This window comes from Archocentrus centrarchus, chromosome 5 (genome assembly GCF_007364275.1).
Source record: "Archocentrus centrarchus isolate MPI-CPG fArcCen1 chromosome 5, fArcCen1, whole genome shotgun sequence".
Taxonomy (NCBI): domain Eukaryota; kingdom Metazoa; phylum Chordata; class Actinopteri; order Cichliformes; family Cichlidae; genus Archocentrus; species Archocentrus centrarchus.
This window is the reverse complement of record NC_044350.1, coordinates 1,913,184-1,932,724: the sequence shown is the minus strand read 5'-3', so window position 1 is coordinate 1,932,724 and position 19,541 is coordinate 1,913,184. Positions and strand designations below refer to the sequence as shown.

Sequence of the window (19,541 nt, the reverse complement as noted above, 5' to 3'; positions counted from 1 at the left end):
TGGCCAGTCATAGTCCAGACCTCATCTCTACTGAAGTACTTGAAATGCTTATGATTGAGATTTTACTGCTGGAATGTTCATACTTGTTAAGCAGTTTTTTCTGCAGTTGTAAATGTGAATGAACAAAATGTTGATGTTGAGGTTGGTGTCCTAAACCAGGTTCAAAGAGAACTATGGGTGTTTTTCGGATATCAAGTGGCACTGTGCATACTGTATATTGTACTTACGAAAGAGTCCTTTCCAGCCTTCCGCCAGGAGAACCGATGATCTCACCCAGTGTGCAGAACATCTGACCCAGGAAGTCCTTCACAGAGTAGGGGAAACCAGCATAGTTAATACACTACACTCAGTCATTGTGTGCTGCATGTTGTCTAATTTCTGACATGTGGCCATCACACCAGCAAATAGGATAGCAGCAACTTTGTTAACTTATATGACTTCAACTTGTGTTGTCTGGATTACAAGAAAAAAATGAAAATAATTTTTTAAATAATAAATGAAAATGCAGCAGTAAAGATTGGTCTAGACTTAGATTGATTACAGCACACTGCTAATGCCTAACACAGCACCTGTTTAGCACCTGGTAAGCTGCTGATAAGCCAATACAACCTTTTCCCGTTACCTAGAACAAGACTGGCAAAAGATACAATAACAAAGATATAATAAGCAGAATGTGATTCCTTCCAAAAAGCATCAGATTTTAAAAATGATTACTGTGCATACATGAACATTTCACTGACTCTTAACCTCTTAACAATCAGCAGTCATTGGCAAATCACTCAAGGGACAGACCTGGTTTTCTGCATTGATCCTACAGAGAGCGTGCTCAGAGCTTTGCAGACTTTTGTCTGCATAGTGTAGCTATGTTGTTACCAGGGTACAATGTCAAAAATATGTAGAAAAAACAGTCTGTGGATTACTCCAGGTTGTGTTTGTACTGTTTTTGCTGCTTTAGCTTCATAACATCATAATAGACAAAGAAATTCGTTGCAGTGAGTATTAAAGAATACCTAAAAATTTTCACTACGTGTAACCGATGCAGATAGACACCTATGTGATACAATCAATTATGCTTCAGCGGTAAAGTTAGGGTTAGACTGCTTTTAAGAAACATGCTAAACAAGAGTAGTTTAATAATGAGATGAAACAACCTACATGAAAATGTATTGCAAAATTATGAGCATTGCTGCAGATTCTCAATTGGGCCTTCCAAAAAGGTAAAATAACCAAAACAAAACCATATAATGGGGTAATAAGAAGCTAACCTTTATCCACCAAGTCATAGTGAACCTGCTGGATGTTAGAGGTTAACCCTCTGAGGTCTAAGTCATCATCAGTGATGACCCCAACCCTATGTTTTGAAAAATGGAAAAATATTTATTTATTTAGAAAAAAACTGAATAGTTTTTGACAAATGCCAGTTATGATTACTTTCTTTCTACCCTAAGTTCAAATAATCTGGAGAATAATTAAAACACACATACACACACAAGTGTTAATGGGGCTAACGATTTGTTTGTAAATGACTGGACAATAGGGCACTGTGCGATGACATAATTAAGTGAGCTCCAGTCAAATAAAAAACATGTAAACTTGACATCTGCACTTATAATTGCTTTTAAAATGTAATTTTCTGAATTGATTGTTCTAAAAATCAGTCTGTAAAGCAGAAGTTAGATCAGGATGGCAGGCTTACCCCGTGAGGTCTTAGTCATCATTCGTGATGACCGTAACCCTACGCTAGCAGAGTGTTGTTGTTTTTTCTATTGTTTTCCAAAGTCTTGGCATCCAAGGAACAAAGAAAGTAATCATTCTCATTGACATGCATCTAAAACTATTTACGTTTTTTTTAAGTGCCCCTTCCCCACCCTAAAACATACGGTTATGGTTTAGAGTCATCACCAATGATGGCTTATATCTCAGAGGCTTAAAGTCACATGCTTTGTGTACTTCTCTATTTATGCAAAAAGTCTGATTGCATCACATTTTGTCAATCTTTCACACATCAATAAAGCCTATATGCAGTACCCGTCAAACTGAACTTTTTCTTTTTACATTTGAATCAAGCTTCTGTAGTAAAATTGTGATGCTATAAGCCATTCAAGAAGTATATCTTTCATAGTTGCAAAAACACACCATAGGTATTTGGGTGAGCTGTCATGAAAAAAAAAAAAAAAGCAGATGAAGCCACATTCTGTTACAGGATTTTCAGATTACATTTGTGGTCCCTCAGATGAGCAGACCTTCTCACAATCCAGCCCAGATGGTCTGTTATCTGCTGAGCAGTATGACTTCCTTCATTTCTATTTAAATCAGCAAAGCAGTCACAGAAACACACTGAAAGGTCAGTCAGCTGTATGCTTAATACAGCGCTCAGACCTTAACTAAGATTTAACCCTGTGAGACACTGTCAGATATGACCCTGACCCTAATCGTAACCCTATACTGCCAGAAGATGTCATTTTATTTATTTATTTATTTCTGATCACAGTTTTGGCAAAAAATAATTCTGACAAAAAAACAAAATAGTCTTTTTTGCCTTTCTCCAAAAAATATAATTAGGGTCATAGCTAGGTTTGGGATCACATAAAAAAAGTGGTGCAGTAAATGGGGAAAAATGAGGGCTAGAATGTGGTGTTGGCTTACCTTCTGCTCATCCAGGAGGGGAGGCAGTGAGAAAAGGCAGACACAAGTTAGAGAAGCTGGAAAGACACAATGAAAAGACCTCAAGTTGAAAAATAAATTATTTATGCTCCTAATGTAAGAAAGATAAAGATTGATGAAAGCTGCTATATACTGAGCTGATAAAAAAAAATGCTTTCATGAATCATTAGTGTAATCATCAACTGATGTATATAAATGAAAACCCTCACACCCCCATGAAAATCACCTTGGATTAATTTATTTTTTCTGTATTGTAGATACTGTAACACATTTTGTTTGAATTCAGGTAAAATTGCTCATCCATCTATCACCTATACCGTTACACTAGACTGGAGCCGGTCCAAACTGGCACTGGCAGCATGCACTGTACCCTGGACAGGATGCCAGTCAGTTACTACATGTCTGACATATGAAGATAACCAGCTGTTCAGCCTCAAATTAGTGCCTACAGTAGATCACAGGCAAGTGTCATTACTTACTGCTATCCTGTCATAAATAGCCCTGACACTCATCTTCACCTTTACACCCTACCTGCACTTCTTCACCTCTCGTTTGTGATGTTTGTTGCTTTCGATGAGTGACCCCAGATATTTAAACTCATCCACCTTCACAACCTCTGCTCCTTGCATCTTCACCTTTACACCTGTCTCCCTCTCATTCACGTTCTGTCCTGCTACTACTGATTTTCATTTCTCTTCTCTTCAGAACATATCTCCACCTCTCCAGGTTCTTTTCTACCTGCTCCCCACCCTCACTACTGATCACGATGCTGTCTGTAAAAATCATAGTGCCTGGAGACTCCTGCCGGACGTCATGTGTCAATATGTCCATCAGCACTGCAAAACAAAAAGCCCCCCCCACCACCACCACCACCACCCCCCCCCCCACCACCACCACACCCCCCCCCCCCCCCACCACCACCACCACCACCACCTCAGACTCATATGTTACTCCAAAAACACACTTTATCCCTGTAGGCTCACATACACGCACAATGAACTGCGGCTCATTGGAAACATGAGCCAAACTAGAACAACTGAACTGTGCAAATGTCTTTGCCCTTGGTAATAGTGCAATATTCTATTTCTGCAATACTTCCAACCATGTGCAATACAATTCACATTATTTATTAACAGATATTTATTAGCAGGTACCTTCCCTGAGTAAATGTGAAAAATGTAAATATACTTGCTGTGTGAATGTTGCTTTTCTATTGTATTTTTATCCTTGTACTTACACACATTCACCCATTCACACACACACACACTATATACAAACTCCACATACACACAGATATACCCTTGTATGTATGTAATTTTATTTATTATATATTTTTTCCTAGTATTTATCTTATTACATGCTTGTAACGCACTGACCAGCGGCTCAATTTCATCAAGCACCTGTGTTTGATGACAGCATGCCCTGCAACATCCTCACATATTTCTCTGCCACTCCTGACTTCATCATGCAGTACCACCGTTCCTCTCTTGGCACCCTATCATATGCTTTCTCTAGAGCCACAAAGACCCAGTGTAACTCTTTCTGATCTTCTCTATATTTCTCTAACAACACTCTCAAAGTGAACGTCACATCTGTTGTGCTCTTTCTCTGCATGAAGCTACTCACTGATCATCACCTCTCTTCTTAGCCTAGCTTCAACAAGTCTTTCCCATAGCTTCATGGCACAGCTCATCAGTATTATCCCTCTGTATTTAGTACAGTTCTGCACATCCCCCACAATATTAGAAAGAAACCCCGACAATCACACAACCACCTATGAACAAGCACTTGGCAGCAGTGAGAAGGAAAATCTCCCTTTTAATGGGACAAAACCTCCCGGAGAACCAGGCTCTGGGAAGGGCAGCGATCACCTACATGCTCACTGAGGTCTGCTCCAATCACCACTCTCTCCCACCCAGAGACACCACCATTTCATCCAGTTTACCCCAGAGTTTACATCATGGTAGCAGCTTGCTTCCTCTCCACCTGGTCTCTTTCGCACAAAATAAATCTACCTTTGTGGTGGTGGCTGTAGCTCAGTAGGTAGAGCAGGTCACCTACTGATCGGAAGGTGCATGGGTAAATGTAAACATGTTGTGTAAGCTCTTTGAGGGCTCTGACTGAGTAGAAAAGCGCTATATAAGAGCTAGTCCATTTACCATTCTCTCCATCTTACCAGCCAGCTCTCCTGCTTTACAAGTCATAGTCCCTGCATTTAAAGTCCTTTATATGAAAGCTTATTGTTTTTACTACATTTAGTAATACCTGTAAAATTGATTTTTAAATATTTTTACTTTGTTACATTATATATTAAGTTTATTAATTTATTTTCATTTCAAATTAGTTTTTCCGTTATTAAGATATTTGTTCGGTATTCCATTTGACTGAGCTATATATTATTCTACTTATTTAAAATATTGTATTCGTATCAGTCTCATTAGTTCACCTTCCCCTCGTGTCTCCAGCCCTGGTGTTTTTTCTCAGTTTAGGTTTCTATAGTTGAAGTTTCAGTTTCATTTTGGCCTGAAAACGCACTCTCCGACCTACAGGACTGCTTTGCATACACAGACTGGGACTTATTCGAACACGAGGACCTAGAAACATTCACAGGGACGGTACTGGACTACATTAAGTTCTGTATCGGAAATGTGACTGTCAGCAAGAACATCCGGGTTTTCCCTAACCAGAAACCCTGGATGAACAGCCAGGTCCGTTCACTCCTCAAAACCCGTGATGCTGCCTTCAGGTCAGGCGACAGAGCTCTGTACAGTGCTGCTCGAGCTGACCTGAAAAGAGGAATTAAAAAAGCCAAAACGGACTACAGGAGGAGAATAGATTCCCATCTGTCCAGCAATAACACACGGGAGGTGTGGCAGGGCATTCAGAACATCACAAACTTCAGAGGCTGTGATGTGACTGCAGGAGACCTGAGTGTGTCACTAGCAGAGGAACTTAACTGTTTCTTTGCTCGCTTTGAGACACCTCAGGACCACCCATCTGCTCCAGTCCTGCCCCCCCCACCAGGCTGCACCCCACTCACTGTCCAGGAGCATGAGGTACGGTGCGTGCTCCTGGCAGTGAACCCCAGGAAGGCTGCCGGACCAGACGGAGTACCTGGCAAGGTGATCAGAGCGTGTGCCCACCAGCTCACCCTGATTCTCACCAGGATTTTCAACCTCTCCCTGGCCCAAGCAGTCATCCCCCCCCCGCCTAAAAACAGACACAATCATCCCCGTCCCCAAAAGGTCATCTGTCACCAGCCAAAATGATTACCGCCCTGTGGCCCTCACACCGGTAATCATGAAGTGCTTTGAGAGGCTGGTTCTCCAGCACATCAAAGACCACCTGCCCCCCACTTTCGACACCCATCAGTTTGCATATCGTGCAAACAGATCCACAGAGGACGCCATCGCTGTAGCTCTCCACTCTGTGTTGAGCCACTTGGAGCAGCAGCAGAGCTACGCTCGCATGCTCTTTGTGGATTACAGCTCAGCGTTCAACACAATCATCCCGGACATTCTCACCACCAAACTGCACACCCTGGGCCTCCCCCCCTCTCACATGTTCCTGGATCAAGGACTTCTTAACCAACCGACCCCAGACTGTGAGACTTGGCCCCCATCTCTCCTCCACCCGCACACTGAGCACTGGCTCCCCACAGGGCTGTGTGCTGAGCCCTCTCCTGTACTGCCTCTACACCCATGACTGCAGTCCGGCCCACAATAACAAGCTCATCGTCAAATTTGCTGACGACACCACAGTGGTCAGACTCATCTCGAAGGGAGATGAGGCAGCTTACAGAGAGGAGGTCTTGAAGTTGACAGCCTGGTGTTCAGAGAACAACCTGGTACTGAACACCATGAAAACCAAAGAGATCATCATCGACTTCAGGAAGCACAGGACCGACCCAGCTCCCCTCTACATCAACGGCGAGCGTGTGGAGAGGGTCCACACCTTCAGGTTTCTTGGTGTCCTCATCTCTGCTGATCTCTCTTGGTCAGATAACATCACAGCTGTTATCAAGAAGGCTCAGCAGCGACTTCACTTCCTGAGGGTCCTCAGGAAGAACAACTTGGACTCAAACCTGCTGCTGACCTTCTACCGCTCATCCATTGAGAGCCTGCTGACGTACTGTATCACAGTATGGTACGGCAGCTGCACTGAGGCAGACAGGGTCAGGCTTCAGAGGGTAGTCAAGACAGCACAAAGAATCGTTGGCTGCCCTCTCCCCTCCCTGATGGACATCTACACCTCCCGCTGCATCAGCAGAGCCAGGAACATCATCAAGGACAGCTCACACCCTGGCTTTGACCTGTTTGACCTGCTGCCCTCTGGCAGGCGCTACAGGTGCATCAAAGCCAGAACAAACAGACTCAAGAACAGTTTCTTCACCAGAGCAATCACCACCCTGAACTCACACACTCACCCACTGTAACTGTGCAACACCCACATCTCTGTGCAATATTATATCATTCATACTGAACAATATCTAACATTCCTATATTGTGTAATATCCAGTATTCATTCACTAGTGCAATATTCATTCACCAAGTGCAATATTCATCATCTTCATTTTTATATGTATACACATATTTACTTTTCTTACAATGTACAGATGCACCAATGTAGGTATATATTTTTATACATTCTATTTTTCGTATATTTTACACATTGTTTATTTCTGTATATCTCTTGATTATATTGATTATACTAGATTATAATATTTTTATAGTATTTTCATTTTAGAGAGTTTGATTTTCTGTTTCATGGCACTGAACAGGAGTGGCCCTCCAATCTCATTGTACATCCTGTATAATGACAATAAAGGCATTCTATTATTCTATTCTATTCTATTCTATTCTAGTCTATTCTATTCTATTCTTTATGTGTTGCCTTTGCCTGTACTGCAGTCATCAGCCAAATAAACTGCTCATATCCTGTTCACTACATCCTACTTTTGTGTGTCTGCATTTTGTTCTCACACTTCTTGCACTTCTTGCTTATTTTCTCTCAAATGTTGTGCAGCATTTGGGTTTCAGGTTTGGGATAAGCATTTTCTTGGCTATAGGAGGAATGTGATGACAGCTCCGGAACTGAATCTGACATGGGATTCAGGAATTTTGCTTTTCATAAACTAGACTTCAGTCGACATACAAGAAACTCAAAGTGAAATTGGATAATTACTACTTGGATGCAGAACTTCAGCAGTGCCTTTTTTTACATGAAAAATGGAGAGCAAATTAGTCAGCTGAAATACATGGTCAAATTTACTAATACAACATATATAAGGAAACTTTAGAACATAGAATAGAATAGAATGCCTTTATTGTCATTATACAGAATGTAAAATGAGATGTTTACTGAGATTGAGATTTCTTCATGACTGTGTATTGTGATGTAGTATTTTATTTTTTTGAACTTATGAAATCTTAGTCTGACAAATCTTACGTATCATAATAACAGTAAAAAACAGACATTTTTACCAGTACCACCTAAACTAAAACAAGCAAACCCACTTTGGAAACCTACTGAAGCAAAGGTGCACCTTTGATCATGGGACATGAAGGAGTTTTCAAAAGCTGCTTACATGTTTGGAAAGGTTGGAGCTCCTGGTATCCACATTGTACCTGCAATGTACCAAAAAAAAAATAGTAAACTTTAGGATGTTCCCATTAGAATGCATGCTGTACAACAGAAATGCATTCAGAAAAACCACAACATCCAGAAAGAGACAACCTTCCTAATTTCCCTTATGTGCGTAATTTGACAAGCAAGACACACGTGATGGACAGCTCTGGTGGGAGAACAAAGAAAAAAATAATGTATGTTAATTAAATAATACGATACGGTCTACACAGGAGGGATGACTCAAGAGTTAAAAAACATAAATTTATGGATCTGGAGCAACACTAACCTATAACACACAATAACAATTGATCTGCAGATTGAAGTATTCTCTCTTTCTGGAAGATGCATTGCCTCTTCTTTGCTCTCCCCGAAGACTTCCTCTTAAGAGCTGTCACCAGAGGCTTATTTTGAAAAGGTCTGTTCATATTTGACAAGGTAAATCTACTCATATGTCAAATAACATTACACAGACATCACGTATTATTCAGCTCCTGATCTCTCTGGATTTCCTCATCTCCCCTGCTTATTACACTGAGCTTCGTAAAAACCAGCAATCATGTTTTCACCTGTATTGTAATAACTCTTTCACCATGTCTGCTCCTGGCAGAAATTAATATCCTCCCTCCAGGATGGATTCTAAGGGGTTCTGAAAGTCAATGGTGCATAAAGGTTCATAACAAGGTTTTTTTTTTTTTTAAAATAATTGCTTATTAACACAGACCAGAAAAAGCACTGAGATAGTTATCTCAGCTGTACTATCTCAGCAGTCACTGATTCTCCAGAGGGCAGGCAGCTTTACAGAAGATGAGTTACAAAGGTTTCTTTTTTTTTTTTTTTTATACTATTTGCACTGAGGCTCAGCGGAACAGCCGCTTCTCTGTTAGCTAAGGTGAAAGCAATGCTAAGACAATAAAAGAGGATTGTCAAACGAAATATTCAGACAATACAGTCTCCAATGCCTGAAACCCTTTCAACAGTTGACAGAAGAAAACTCAATACTGATGCTTTTTCATACATTATGTGTTATTGTTCCAAACTATGATTTCAAACTAAATGGATAGTTTGAAAGAGGGAATGTGAGGACAGTTTATGTCCCTGGCTCCTCTGTTTTTCCTTCCCTCTTCTGTCTTTTCCTTATTTGCTGATATTTATTTTTACTTCCATATTTCTTATTCCATTCTCTACCCAACATTTTTATTTTTGTAAGAAATACACGCTTACATATGGGTTATACACTCCTTTTCAAATCTTAAGACCAGTTAAAAAAATTGCAAGAATTTGCATTTTGCACTATTGGATCTTAAGAAGGTTCTAAGTAGAGCTTCACAATGCTAAAAGAAGAAATCGGCGCAAGAGACAAAAACTTTTGAGCAGGGAATTTATTGAAAACTGCATTTACACTCAAACATGATTTTTTCAGCTGATCAAAAGTTTAAGACCATAGCTCAAAAAACCCAGAAAACCCCCTCAAAACAGAAATCAAAGTGTCAAAAAAAGGACTCAGTAATGAGTAGCTCCACCATTCTTGTTGATCACTTCAAACAATCATTTAGGCATGCTTGATGCCAGTGTTTCCAGAAGGCTAGTGGGAACATTGCTCAAAGTGTTGAAGATGGCTTCACAAAGGGCATCCACTGTCTGGAACTGATGTCCATTTTTGTAAACTTCCCTTGCCATCCATCCCCAAATGTTCTCAATCAGATTTAGATCAGGGGAACATGCAGGATGGTCCAAAAGAGTGATGTTATTCTCCTGGAAGAAGTCCTTTGTCAGGCGGGCATTGTGAACTACAGCATTGTCCTCAGTCATGAGGGCTGCCCGCTGCAACATCTCCACATAGCCAGCTTAACGCCCCTGCACAACCTGAAGGTTCCATTGAAGGAAAACGCACCCCAAATCATGCCCCCCCCCCCCCATGTGCCGTGTAGAAAACATCTCAGGTGGGATCTCCTTGTCATGCCAGTAACGTTGGAAGCCATCAGGACCATCAAGGTTAAATTTTTTCTCATCAGAGAAGACAACTTTCTTCCACCTTTCAATGTCCCATGTTTGGTGCACCCTTGCAAAGTCCAAACGGGCAATTTTGTAGCGTTGAAGAAGATGTGGCCTTTGAAGACATTTTTTGTTTCTGAAGCCCTTCCCTCACAGATGACGTCTGATGGGTATTGGGCTGCAGTCAGCACCAGTAATGGCCTTAATTTGGGTAGAGGATCATCCCATGTCTTGACGGACAGCCAATCAGATCCTGCGGCTCAGCGCTGGTGAAATTTTCTTGGGTCTACCACTTGACTTTTTTGTTCCATAACCCTCAGGATGTCACGGCCGGGGAGGAAACAGGCGAGGAATGGCTGACACGAAGGACTCCATAAGTCAGCGTAACTTAAAAGGGATTTATTTAAGCAGGGGAAAAACAAATACAAAAATCTTGGAAGGGAGACGACGGGCAAACACAGGGAACACACGGGCACACAACATCAACGACGCGACAAGGAACACATGGAAACTGAGGGCTTAAATACACACTGGGTAATCAGGGCAAGAGGAAACAGCAGGGAACAACAGGTGAGGCAAATGAAACTAATTACACAGGGGAAGCAAAGCTGAACACAAAGCACAGGAAAACCAGACTGTCAAAATAAACAGGAAGTGACAAACCAAGGAACATACTGACTAAACACGGGGAACAGGCACAGACTCAGGACAGAGACGCAGACATATCACAACACTAGGAAACACAAGACAAACATACTGGGAGGAGAAGCTCAGGAAATAAACTAAACACAAAACGCTGGGCAAACGGCCCAGGACGTGACAGTACCCCCCCCTTAAAGGCCGGCTCCCGACGGCCAAAACCAGAAAACAAAACCAGACAAGGGCGGGAGGCGGGGGACCAGGAGGGAGGGCCCGAAACAAAAACAAAGACAGGGAGCAAAACAGAAATCACAGGGCGTGAACAAAACAAATCAAACCCGTACAGGAAGAAAACAAAAACACAGGACCAGAACAAAAGGCGACGGCACAAGGCCGGAGACAGTCCAACAGGGGGCATCAAAATGAGGCAGAGCAGAGGCAACACAGTCCAAACAAGAACAAAACACGGGGACGAGAAGCAAAAAAAACAACCGGATGAAACAAAAAGCGACGGCACAAGGCCGGAGAGCTCCAATGTCCAAAACAGGGGGTCGAAACAAGGAACAGTCCAGGAGCTATGACAAAACAAAAAACAGCAGGGGAAAAAAGTCCACAGTTCAGGGGAGTCCGTGGGAAATCCAAAAACAAAAAACACACAGTTCAGGAGGCCGCAGAGGCCAAGGGGCCACAAAGCAAAATCCCAACGAGGGAGGCCGACCGCGCTCCCAGCGGCGGCGGCGACGAGGACGAGAAGGAATCACTGGAGGCCGACCGCGCTCCCAGCGGCGGCGCCGACGAGGACGAGAAGGAATCACCGGAGGCCGACCGCGCTCCCAGCGGCGGCGGCGACGACGAGGGGGAGTCACTGGAGGCCGACCGCGCTCCCAGCGGCGGCGGCGACGACGAGGGGGAGTCACTGGAGGCCGACCGCGCTCCCAGCGGCGGCGACGACGAGGAGGAGTCACTGGAGGCCGACCGCGCTCCCAGCGGCGGCGGCGACGACGAGGAGGAGACACTGGAGGCCGACCGCGCTCCCAGCGGTGGCGGCGACGAGGAGGGGTCACTGGAGGCCGACCGCGGGGCGTGCGGCGGCGGCGAAGGGCGACCCCGGGCTCTGGTGGGGAACCCTCGGGTGATGTGGAGCGCTCGGACTGAGCAGAGACCCCCACCGGCTCGGACTGAGCGGGACCCCCTGGCTCGGAGCGCTCGGACTGAGCGGGGACCCCCATCGGCTCGGACTGAGCGGGACCCTCGTGCGCGGAGCGCTCGGACTGAGCGGGACCCTCTGGCGCGGAGCGCTCGGACTGAGCGGGACCCCCTGGCTCGGACTGAGCGGAGACCCCCATCGGCTCGGACTGAGCGGGACCCTCTGGCGCGGAGCGCTCGGACTGAGCGGGGCCCTCTGGCGCGGAGCGCTCGGACTGAGCGGAGACCCCCATCGGCTCGGACTGAGCGGGGCCCTCTGGCGCGGAGCGCTCGGACTGAGCGGAGACCCCCATCGGCTCGGACTGAGCGGGGCCCTCAGGCGCGGAGCGCTCGGACTGAGCGGAGACCCCCATCGGCTCGGAGTGAGCTGAGCCCATGGGCTGAACGGGGCCTACATAGTGAGGCACCGGATGCGTAGGCTGGGACCGCGGAACAGGGCACACTGCTGCTTTATTGAGCAGCAGGGGCTGCTCGGGGAATAGCCGAGGTGCAGGGGACTGCGTGGAAGCAGGCCGGGAGACGACTGGCTGCGTGGAAGCAGGCCGGGAGACGACTGGCTGCGTGGAAGCAGGCCGGGAGACGACTGGCTGCGTGGAAGCAGGCCGGGAGACGACTGGCTGCGTGGAAGCAGGCCGGGAGACGACTGGCTGCGTGGAAGCAGGCCGGGAGACGACTGGCTGCGTGGAAGCAGGCCGGGAGCCAGAGAGAGCGGGCTGTGAGCTAGGGAGATCTGGCTGCGTGGAAACAGACCGCGAGCGAGAGAGAGCAGACTGCGTGGAAGCAGACCGAGAGCTAGGGAGATCTGGCTGCGTGGAAACAGACCGAGAGCTAGGGAGATCTGGCTGCGTGGAAACAGACCGAGAGCTAGGGAGATCTGGCTGCGTGGAAACAGACCGAGAGCTAGGGAGATCTGGCTGCGTGGAAACAGACCGAGAGCTAGGGAGATCTGGCTGCGTGGAAACAGACCGAGAGCTAGCTGACACTGGGGCCTGAGAGGGAGCTGACACTACTGGAGCTACAGAAGGAGCAGGAGCTGAGGGAACTGGGACCAAAACCGAAGGAACTAAGACAGGGGCTGAGGGAACTGACTGAGAGGGCACTGAAACAGCTGACACTGGGGACCGAGGAAGAGTTACTGGAGCTGACTGAAGGCGAGGGAGAGCGACTGGAGCTAGAGCTGACTGAGACCCTGCTGCTGCAGCTAACACAGAAAACCGATGCGAAGGCTTGGACCTGGCTGCCCCCACCCGCGGAACAGGTGCGAGTGCCGAGGTCAGCCCGTCCGTGGCTGCCCCCACCCGCGGAACAGGTGCGAGTGCCGAGGTCAGCCCGTCCGTGGCTGCCCCCACCCGCGGAACAGGTGCGAGTGCCGAGGTCAGCCCGTCCGCGGCTGCCCCCACCCGCCGAACAGGTACAGGTGCAGGGGAAGCTGGAGCTAAGGGAGCTGGAGCAGGGTGAACAGAGGGAGCTGGAGCTAACTGAGGGGTCTGGGACTGCGACTGAGAGGGAGCTGGAGCTAACTGAGGGGTCTGGGACTGTGACTGAGGAGGAGCTGGAGCTACAGCTGACATGGAACACTGCGACTGAGGGGGAGCTGGAGCTACAGCTGACATGGAACACTGCGACTGAGGGGGAGCTGGAGCTACAGCTGACATGGAACACTGCGACTGAGGGGGAGCTGGAGCTACAGCTGACATGGAACACTGCGACTGAGGGGGAGCTGGAGCTACAGCTGACATGGAACACTGCGACTGAGGGGGAGCTGGAGCTACAGCTGACTGGGAAGACTGCGACTGAGCAGGCGCTACAGCTGACTGAGGCGAGAGTGGCTGGGGAGGAGCACGGCGACGCCGGAAGCGCTGCTTCCTTCGCGTTCTGTTGGAGTGGGAAGCACGATTCTCAGCATCCAGGATGTCCACCAGCAGAGGTGAATCAATAATCTCCACATCATCTGGCAGCCAAGAGAGGTCTGGGGAGGCGGTGGGCTGTGGGTGAAAGGATGAAAATGACGAGGTGGGAGAGGTGAGTTGAAGGGATGACGGCGGATCCGGAAAGCGAGGCAGCGCCTGTGGTGCTGAGCTGCAGTGGTGCGGAGGAGACGACGGAGGTGAGATGACCGGCTGCAGGAGAGGTGAATTAGTGATGGCTTGGAGGAAAAAGGTTGTGTCCTTGCCCTGGACAGGGCGACCAATATTATACAGTTTAGCTTGTAAGTTTTTCCGGAGCATGATTATGGAATGGGCAAGGGAGGCAGTGTCAGGATGGGTGAGGAGCCAAGTGGAGGAAGAAAAAAGTCTGCAGCAGAAAATTGCCTGAATAATCTGACGGGGTTCATCAGTGGCATGAATGATGTTCCTGGAGAGATCTATGAGCTCCAAAATCACTTCCTCTTGCTCGGAGGGGCTCCTGGTATCCGCGGGGTCCATAGTCTGGTCGCGTCGTTCTGTCACGGCCGGGGAGGAAACAGGCGAGGAATGGCTGACACGAAGGACTCCAGAAGTCAGCGTAACTTAAAAGGGATTTATTTAAGCAGGGGAAAAACAAATACAAAAATCTTGGAAGGGAGACGACTGGCAAACACAGGGAACACACGGGCACACAACATCAACGACGCGACAAGGAACACATGGAAACTGAGGGCTTAAATACACACTGGGTAATCAGGGCAAGAGGAAACAGCAGGGAACAACAGGTGAGGCAAATGAAACTAATTACACAGGGGAAGCAAAGCTGAACACAAAGCACAGGAAAACCAGACTGTCAAAATAAACAGGAAGTGACAAACCAAGGAACATACTGACTAAACACGGGGAACAGGCACAGACTCAGGACAGAGACGCAGACATATCACAACACTAGGAAACACAAGACAAACATACTGGGAGGAGAAGCTCAGGAAATAAACTAAACACAAAACGCTGGGCAAACGGCCCAGGACGTGACACAGGATCATTTAAAAAATGCAAAATGACTGTCTTACTGCGTCCGACCTCAGCAGCGATGGCACGCTGTGAGAGGCCTTGCTTATGCAGCTCAACAATCCTACCATGTTCAAAGTCAGTGAGCTTTTTTTGCTTTTGCCATCAGGAGGTCTTGACAGTGTAAAGACTTGACAGAAAACTTTTGCACAACTTTTGGCTTTTAAAGGCTACAGTATGGTCTTAAACTTTTGATCAGCTGAAAAAATGTGTAAATGCAGTTTTCAATAAATTCTCTGCTCAAAAGTTTTTGTCTCTTGTGCTGATTTCTTCTTTTAGCATTGTGAAGCTCTACTTAGAACCTTCTTAAGATCCAACAGTGCAAAATGCAAATTCTTGCAATTTTTTTAACTGGTCTTAAGATTTTGATCAGGAGTGTATATTTATTATATATATATACACTCTAAAGAAACTCATGAGTAGATGGAAAAGCAAAGTCACTGACATCTGTCAGCCTGGAAAGTGTTACAAAGCCACTTCTAAGGCTTTGGGACTCCAGTGAACCTTCTTTAGATATTGCTCTGGGTTCTTTTATGAGCTCCTGAATTCACTGACAACTCATCCAGGAGCTCATAAAAGAACCCAGAGCAATATCTAAAGAACCACAGGCCTCACTTGCCACAATTAAGGTGATTCAACAATAACAAAGAGACTGGGCAAAAATGGCATCCATGGGAGCGTTCCAAGGCAAAACCCACTGCTGACCAAAAAGAACACAAAGGCTCATCTCATATTTGCCAAAAAACATCTCGATGATCCCCAAGACTTTGGGGACTGTGGACTGAAGAGACAAAAGATTAATTTTTTGGAAGGTTTTCATTAGCTCTTCTGTAGTTGCTGAAGTACTGACCACCTTGAAATGCAGGGATGAAAAGAAAATCGAAGTAAATCTAATCTTTGTTTTATTAAATTGAATGACTAACTTCTAACTGATATTCATCACAAACTATTTACATTTCTTCCAAAAAAGTCTGTATTGCCTTTCTTGAAATGATATGGTTAGGCTAGAGTTAGGGTTATTGCTTATGATGACTTAGAGAGCTCAGAGGGTTAATTCAAGGCATTTAACAAAAGTAATCCATTAACTGTTTAGTCATCATAGACACTTTCAAATGTAGTCCTTTGTTTTCAGAGCCTCAAACTTAATTGCACAAACTGCCATAATTTTGAGGTGTACAGACTTTTGTTCTAGCGCATCCCATGGATCCTGAATTGGATTTAGGAATAGAATAGGATGCCTTTTTTGTCATTATACAGGATGTACGATGAGATTGGAGATATGAGGAGTTCAGAGACAAGGTCAACACTTTTTTGGAAGGTCAACACCATGGACTCAAGCCATTTCTGAGCACAATAATTGTATTGTGCTGGTCACTATCCCACAGGCCAACCAAGCCTGATAGGACTCCATTTTCAGCTTGACGGCTCCCTTCATCTCCGGTGACCACCATCTGGTTCAAAGTTTACCACCACGGCAGGCACCAACCACCTTGCATCCACACCTCTGAGCAGCAGCCTCAACAACGGAGGTGTGGAACATGGTCCATTCGGACTCAACATCCTCAGCCTCCCTCGGAATGCTGTCGAAGTTCTGCCAGAGGTGGCATGTCACTGCAAAATGCTGTGGTAGCCATACTGGTTAAGTGTGCCTCGGACTTTCAATAAATTGACAACAGTGTCACCAGCAAAGGACCCCCATACATCGCACTTCCTCCTCCATATGTCACAGTGGGAACTACACATGTAGGAACCATCTGCTCACCTTTTCTGTGTCTTACAAAGACGTGGTATTTGAAACCAAAAGTCTCAAATTTGGACTCATCAGATCAAAGGACAGATTTAAACTGGTCTAATGTCCATTCCTTGTGTTCCTTGACCCAAGCCATTCTCTTCCTCTTGTTGTTCTTCCATAGAAGTTACTTCTTTGCAGCAATTTGATCATAAAGTCCAGATTCACAGTCTTCTCTGAACAGTTGATGTTGAGACATGTGTGCTACTTGAATTCTGTGAAGCACACACATAGACCAACACAACTGATGGTCGCAAACAAATTAAGAGAGCAAGAAATTCAAGAAATTAATGCTTGACAAGGCACAGCTGTAAACTGATTTAACATATTCTGGTTTGTTTAATACTTTTTTGTTTACTAAATAATTCAATATGTATTTCTTCATAGTTTGGATGACTGTATTATTCATCTGCAATGCAGACAATTTTTAAATAACGAAAAACCACTGAATTGGGTGTGTCCAAACTTTTGACTGGTACTGTATGACGTCCAAAGCAGCAATTACTTCATTCTCCAAATTTATCACCTGACTAGTTTGCAGTCCAATCAGGTGATTCACTGACACTCTCATCTCACTGCGAGAAAAAATAAACCTGTACAATCTAAAAACAGGTGAAAAAATAATGAACCTCAATAAAAATCTTTGTGTTCCCCCTCCCACAAAATCACCCCCACCATAATTACACACCCACACCAAATGTATGCCATGTTTTCCCAGCACACTCTCCTCAATAATACAATACACACATTCATCTTTATTTGTAAGTAGAACATGATATCATGATATTTGGTCACAGGTGTGCCTCAAAGAATGCAAAGATGCTTCAGAACAAAAGGTCTTTTCTACAAAAGTAAAGTAGCTCACTGAGGCGTGTGTGCGTGCGTGCGTGAGAGAGAGAGAGAGAGAGAGAGAGAGAGAGAGAGAGAGAGAGAGAGAGAGAGAGAGAGAGAGAGAGAGAGAGAGAGAGAGAGAGAGAGAGAGAGAGAGAGAATTTTTTCTTATCCATCTTTTCGGTAGAGAGAACTTATATCATGCTTATATCGGGGACTTGCCAATATATTGTATTTAAAAGTCTCCTGTCCACCAACTACCTGCCTACTTTGACTGTGGCCTTGCACTTCTCCAGAAGAGGTCGCTGTAACTGAAGCTTCAAGTAATGAACCCATATTCGAGCATTTGCCTCAAGTGGTTCAATGCTTCACAAAAGCTTCATTTGCCCATCACTACAAACCAGCTAACAGGCACAAGGCCTGGCAGAACTATGGTCTCTCCAGAAGGGAACACACACAAAACTACCATGAAGGTTTAGAGGCCGAGGACAGGACAAGAAAGGTTCTGCTGTCAGTTGCTGCCACTGGAGTACTGCTGGAACCCAGGTTTTTAAAATGGCCAATTCCTGGTAAGGACCAATCAGCAGTTGGCACGTAGACATTTGACTTTGCTTCACTTGACAGGCATTACAGCTGTGTTTGATAAACTAATCAACATATTCTGCACCTGGAAAAGATGGGGTTACTGCTTTGAGAATTTTCTGAAAAAATAATCTCTTTTTCTAGTCATACCAAGTGAGAGGGCTTCAAATTATAAATGTACTCTGGAGAATGAGTACAATTACAGTTCCCACTGAAATTACTGGTTTCATTATTTTATTTTTTTAGAATAAGCGGGCTGTGGGGCTTTGAAGAGGGAACTAAAAGCAGATGACTAATGGAAGTGAGGAAAAAAATATATAAAAGAGCCAGCTACATACAATTACCCATGGTGCTGCAGCTTACCTAAAAGTGCCAAATTTAGTGCTCACTGCCATGTGAAAGAGTCACTCCATACACTTCCTCCCCACACATATACACTTTTATTAAATCTCTGCCCTGAGAGTATCACCACCAGCTTTTAATCTCCCTACTCTTTCATTGCAACTGAAAGCTCTCCCAACCACTGACACTTGCTATGTAAAACTCTCCGTCTTTGGTGATGTCACATTGCTCTGCATGCCAAGCTTGGGTGGGATCAGATGAAATTATAACACAGTAGGGTAAGCCTGTGAGTGATTGGCAAACAAGATTTAAGTGGAGACGAGTATTCGAGTTGCTAAAACGTCTAATGATCTTCATTTACATGAAAGGCAGCTGGAAGGAAATGAAGCTGGAGAATGAAAACTGCTTGTATTTAAAAACAGCGTAAGTTACCTCCCTGTTTTTCACTTTCCTCATTTTCTTTTTTCTTTTAAATGGTGGGATTAGGATGAGACAGATGATTTGTCTGTGGATTGAGATTTAGAATCAGAATAAGTAAGTGTGAAAAATAAAACAAATACACTTCTCTGTCTTTCACTTTGTGACTTTGCACTGAGGCATTTACTCATACACATTCACCTCAGCAGTAAGAACACCATGTAAAATGAGGAGCAGGATCATTTAAGTTGATTCACACAGACATCATGGTGGTGATTACTGCAGTGAATCACATTACTGTTATGCAAGTGACAGGCAGTGAAAATCAACACTATAATGAAGATTCCATTTTTTAACATCCATCATAATCCACCATGTGCAGGGGCGCAAAACATCCAAGAGATTATGGCAGTTTACATAAAAGGCCATAACAGTTTTTAAAGTGTAGGCCTTCTGGAATTATGAATTTTTAG

General features: G+C 45.0%; 1 protein-coding gene across 1 annotated transcript in view; it reads right to left on the bottom strand.

Annotated features, from left to right (window-relative positions):
• Positions 1–223: 223 nt before the first annotated feature.
• The window catches only part of LOC115779880 (copine-8-like), a 196,032-nt gene continuing 176,714 nt past the window's right edge, over positions 224–19,541 (bottom strand). The window contains exons 6-7 of the mRNA XM_030728763.1: positions 8,252–8,291; positions 224–304 (exon numbers count right to left, since the gene is read on the bottom strand). Of these exons, the coding sequence (XP_030584623.1) occupies positions 224–304; positions 8,252–8,291 (121 nt within the window). The remainder of the gene's footprint in view (positions 305–8,251; positions 8,292–19,541) is intronic.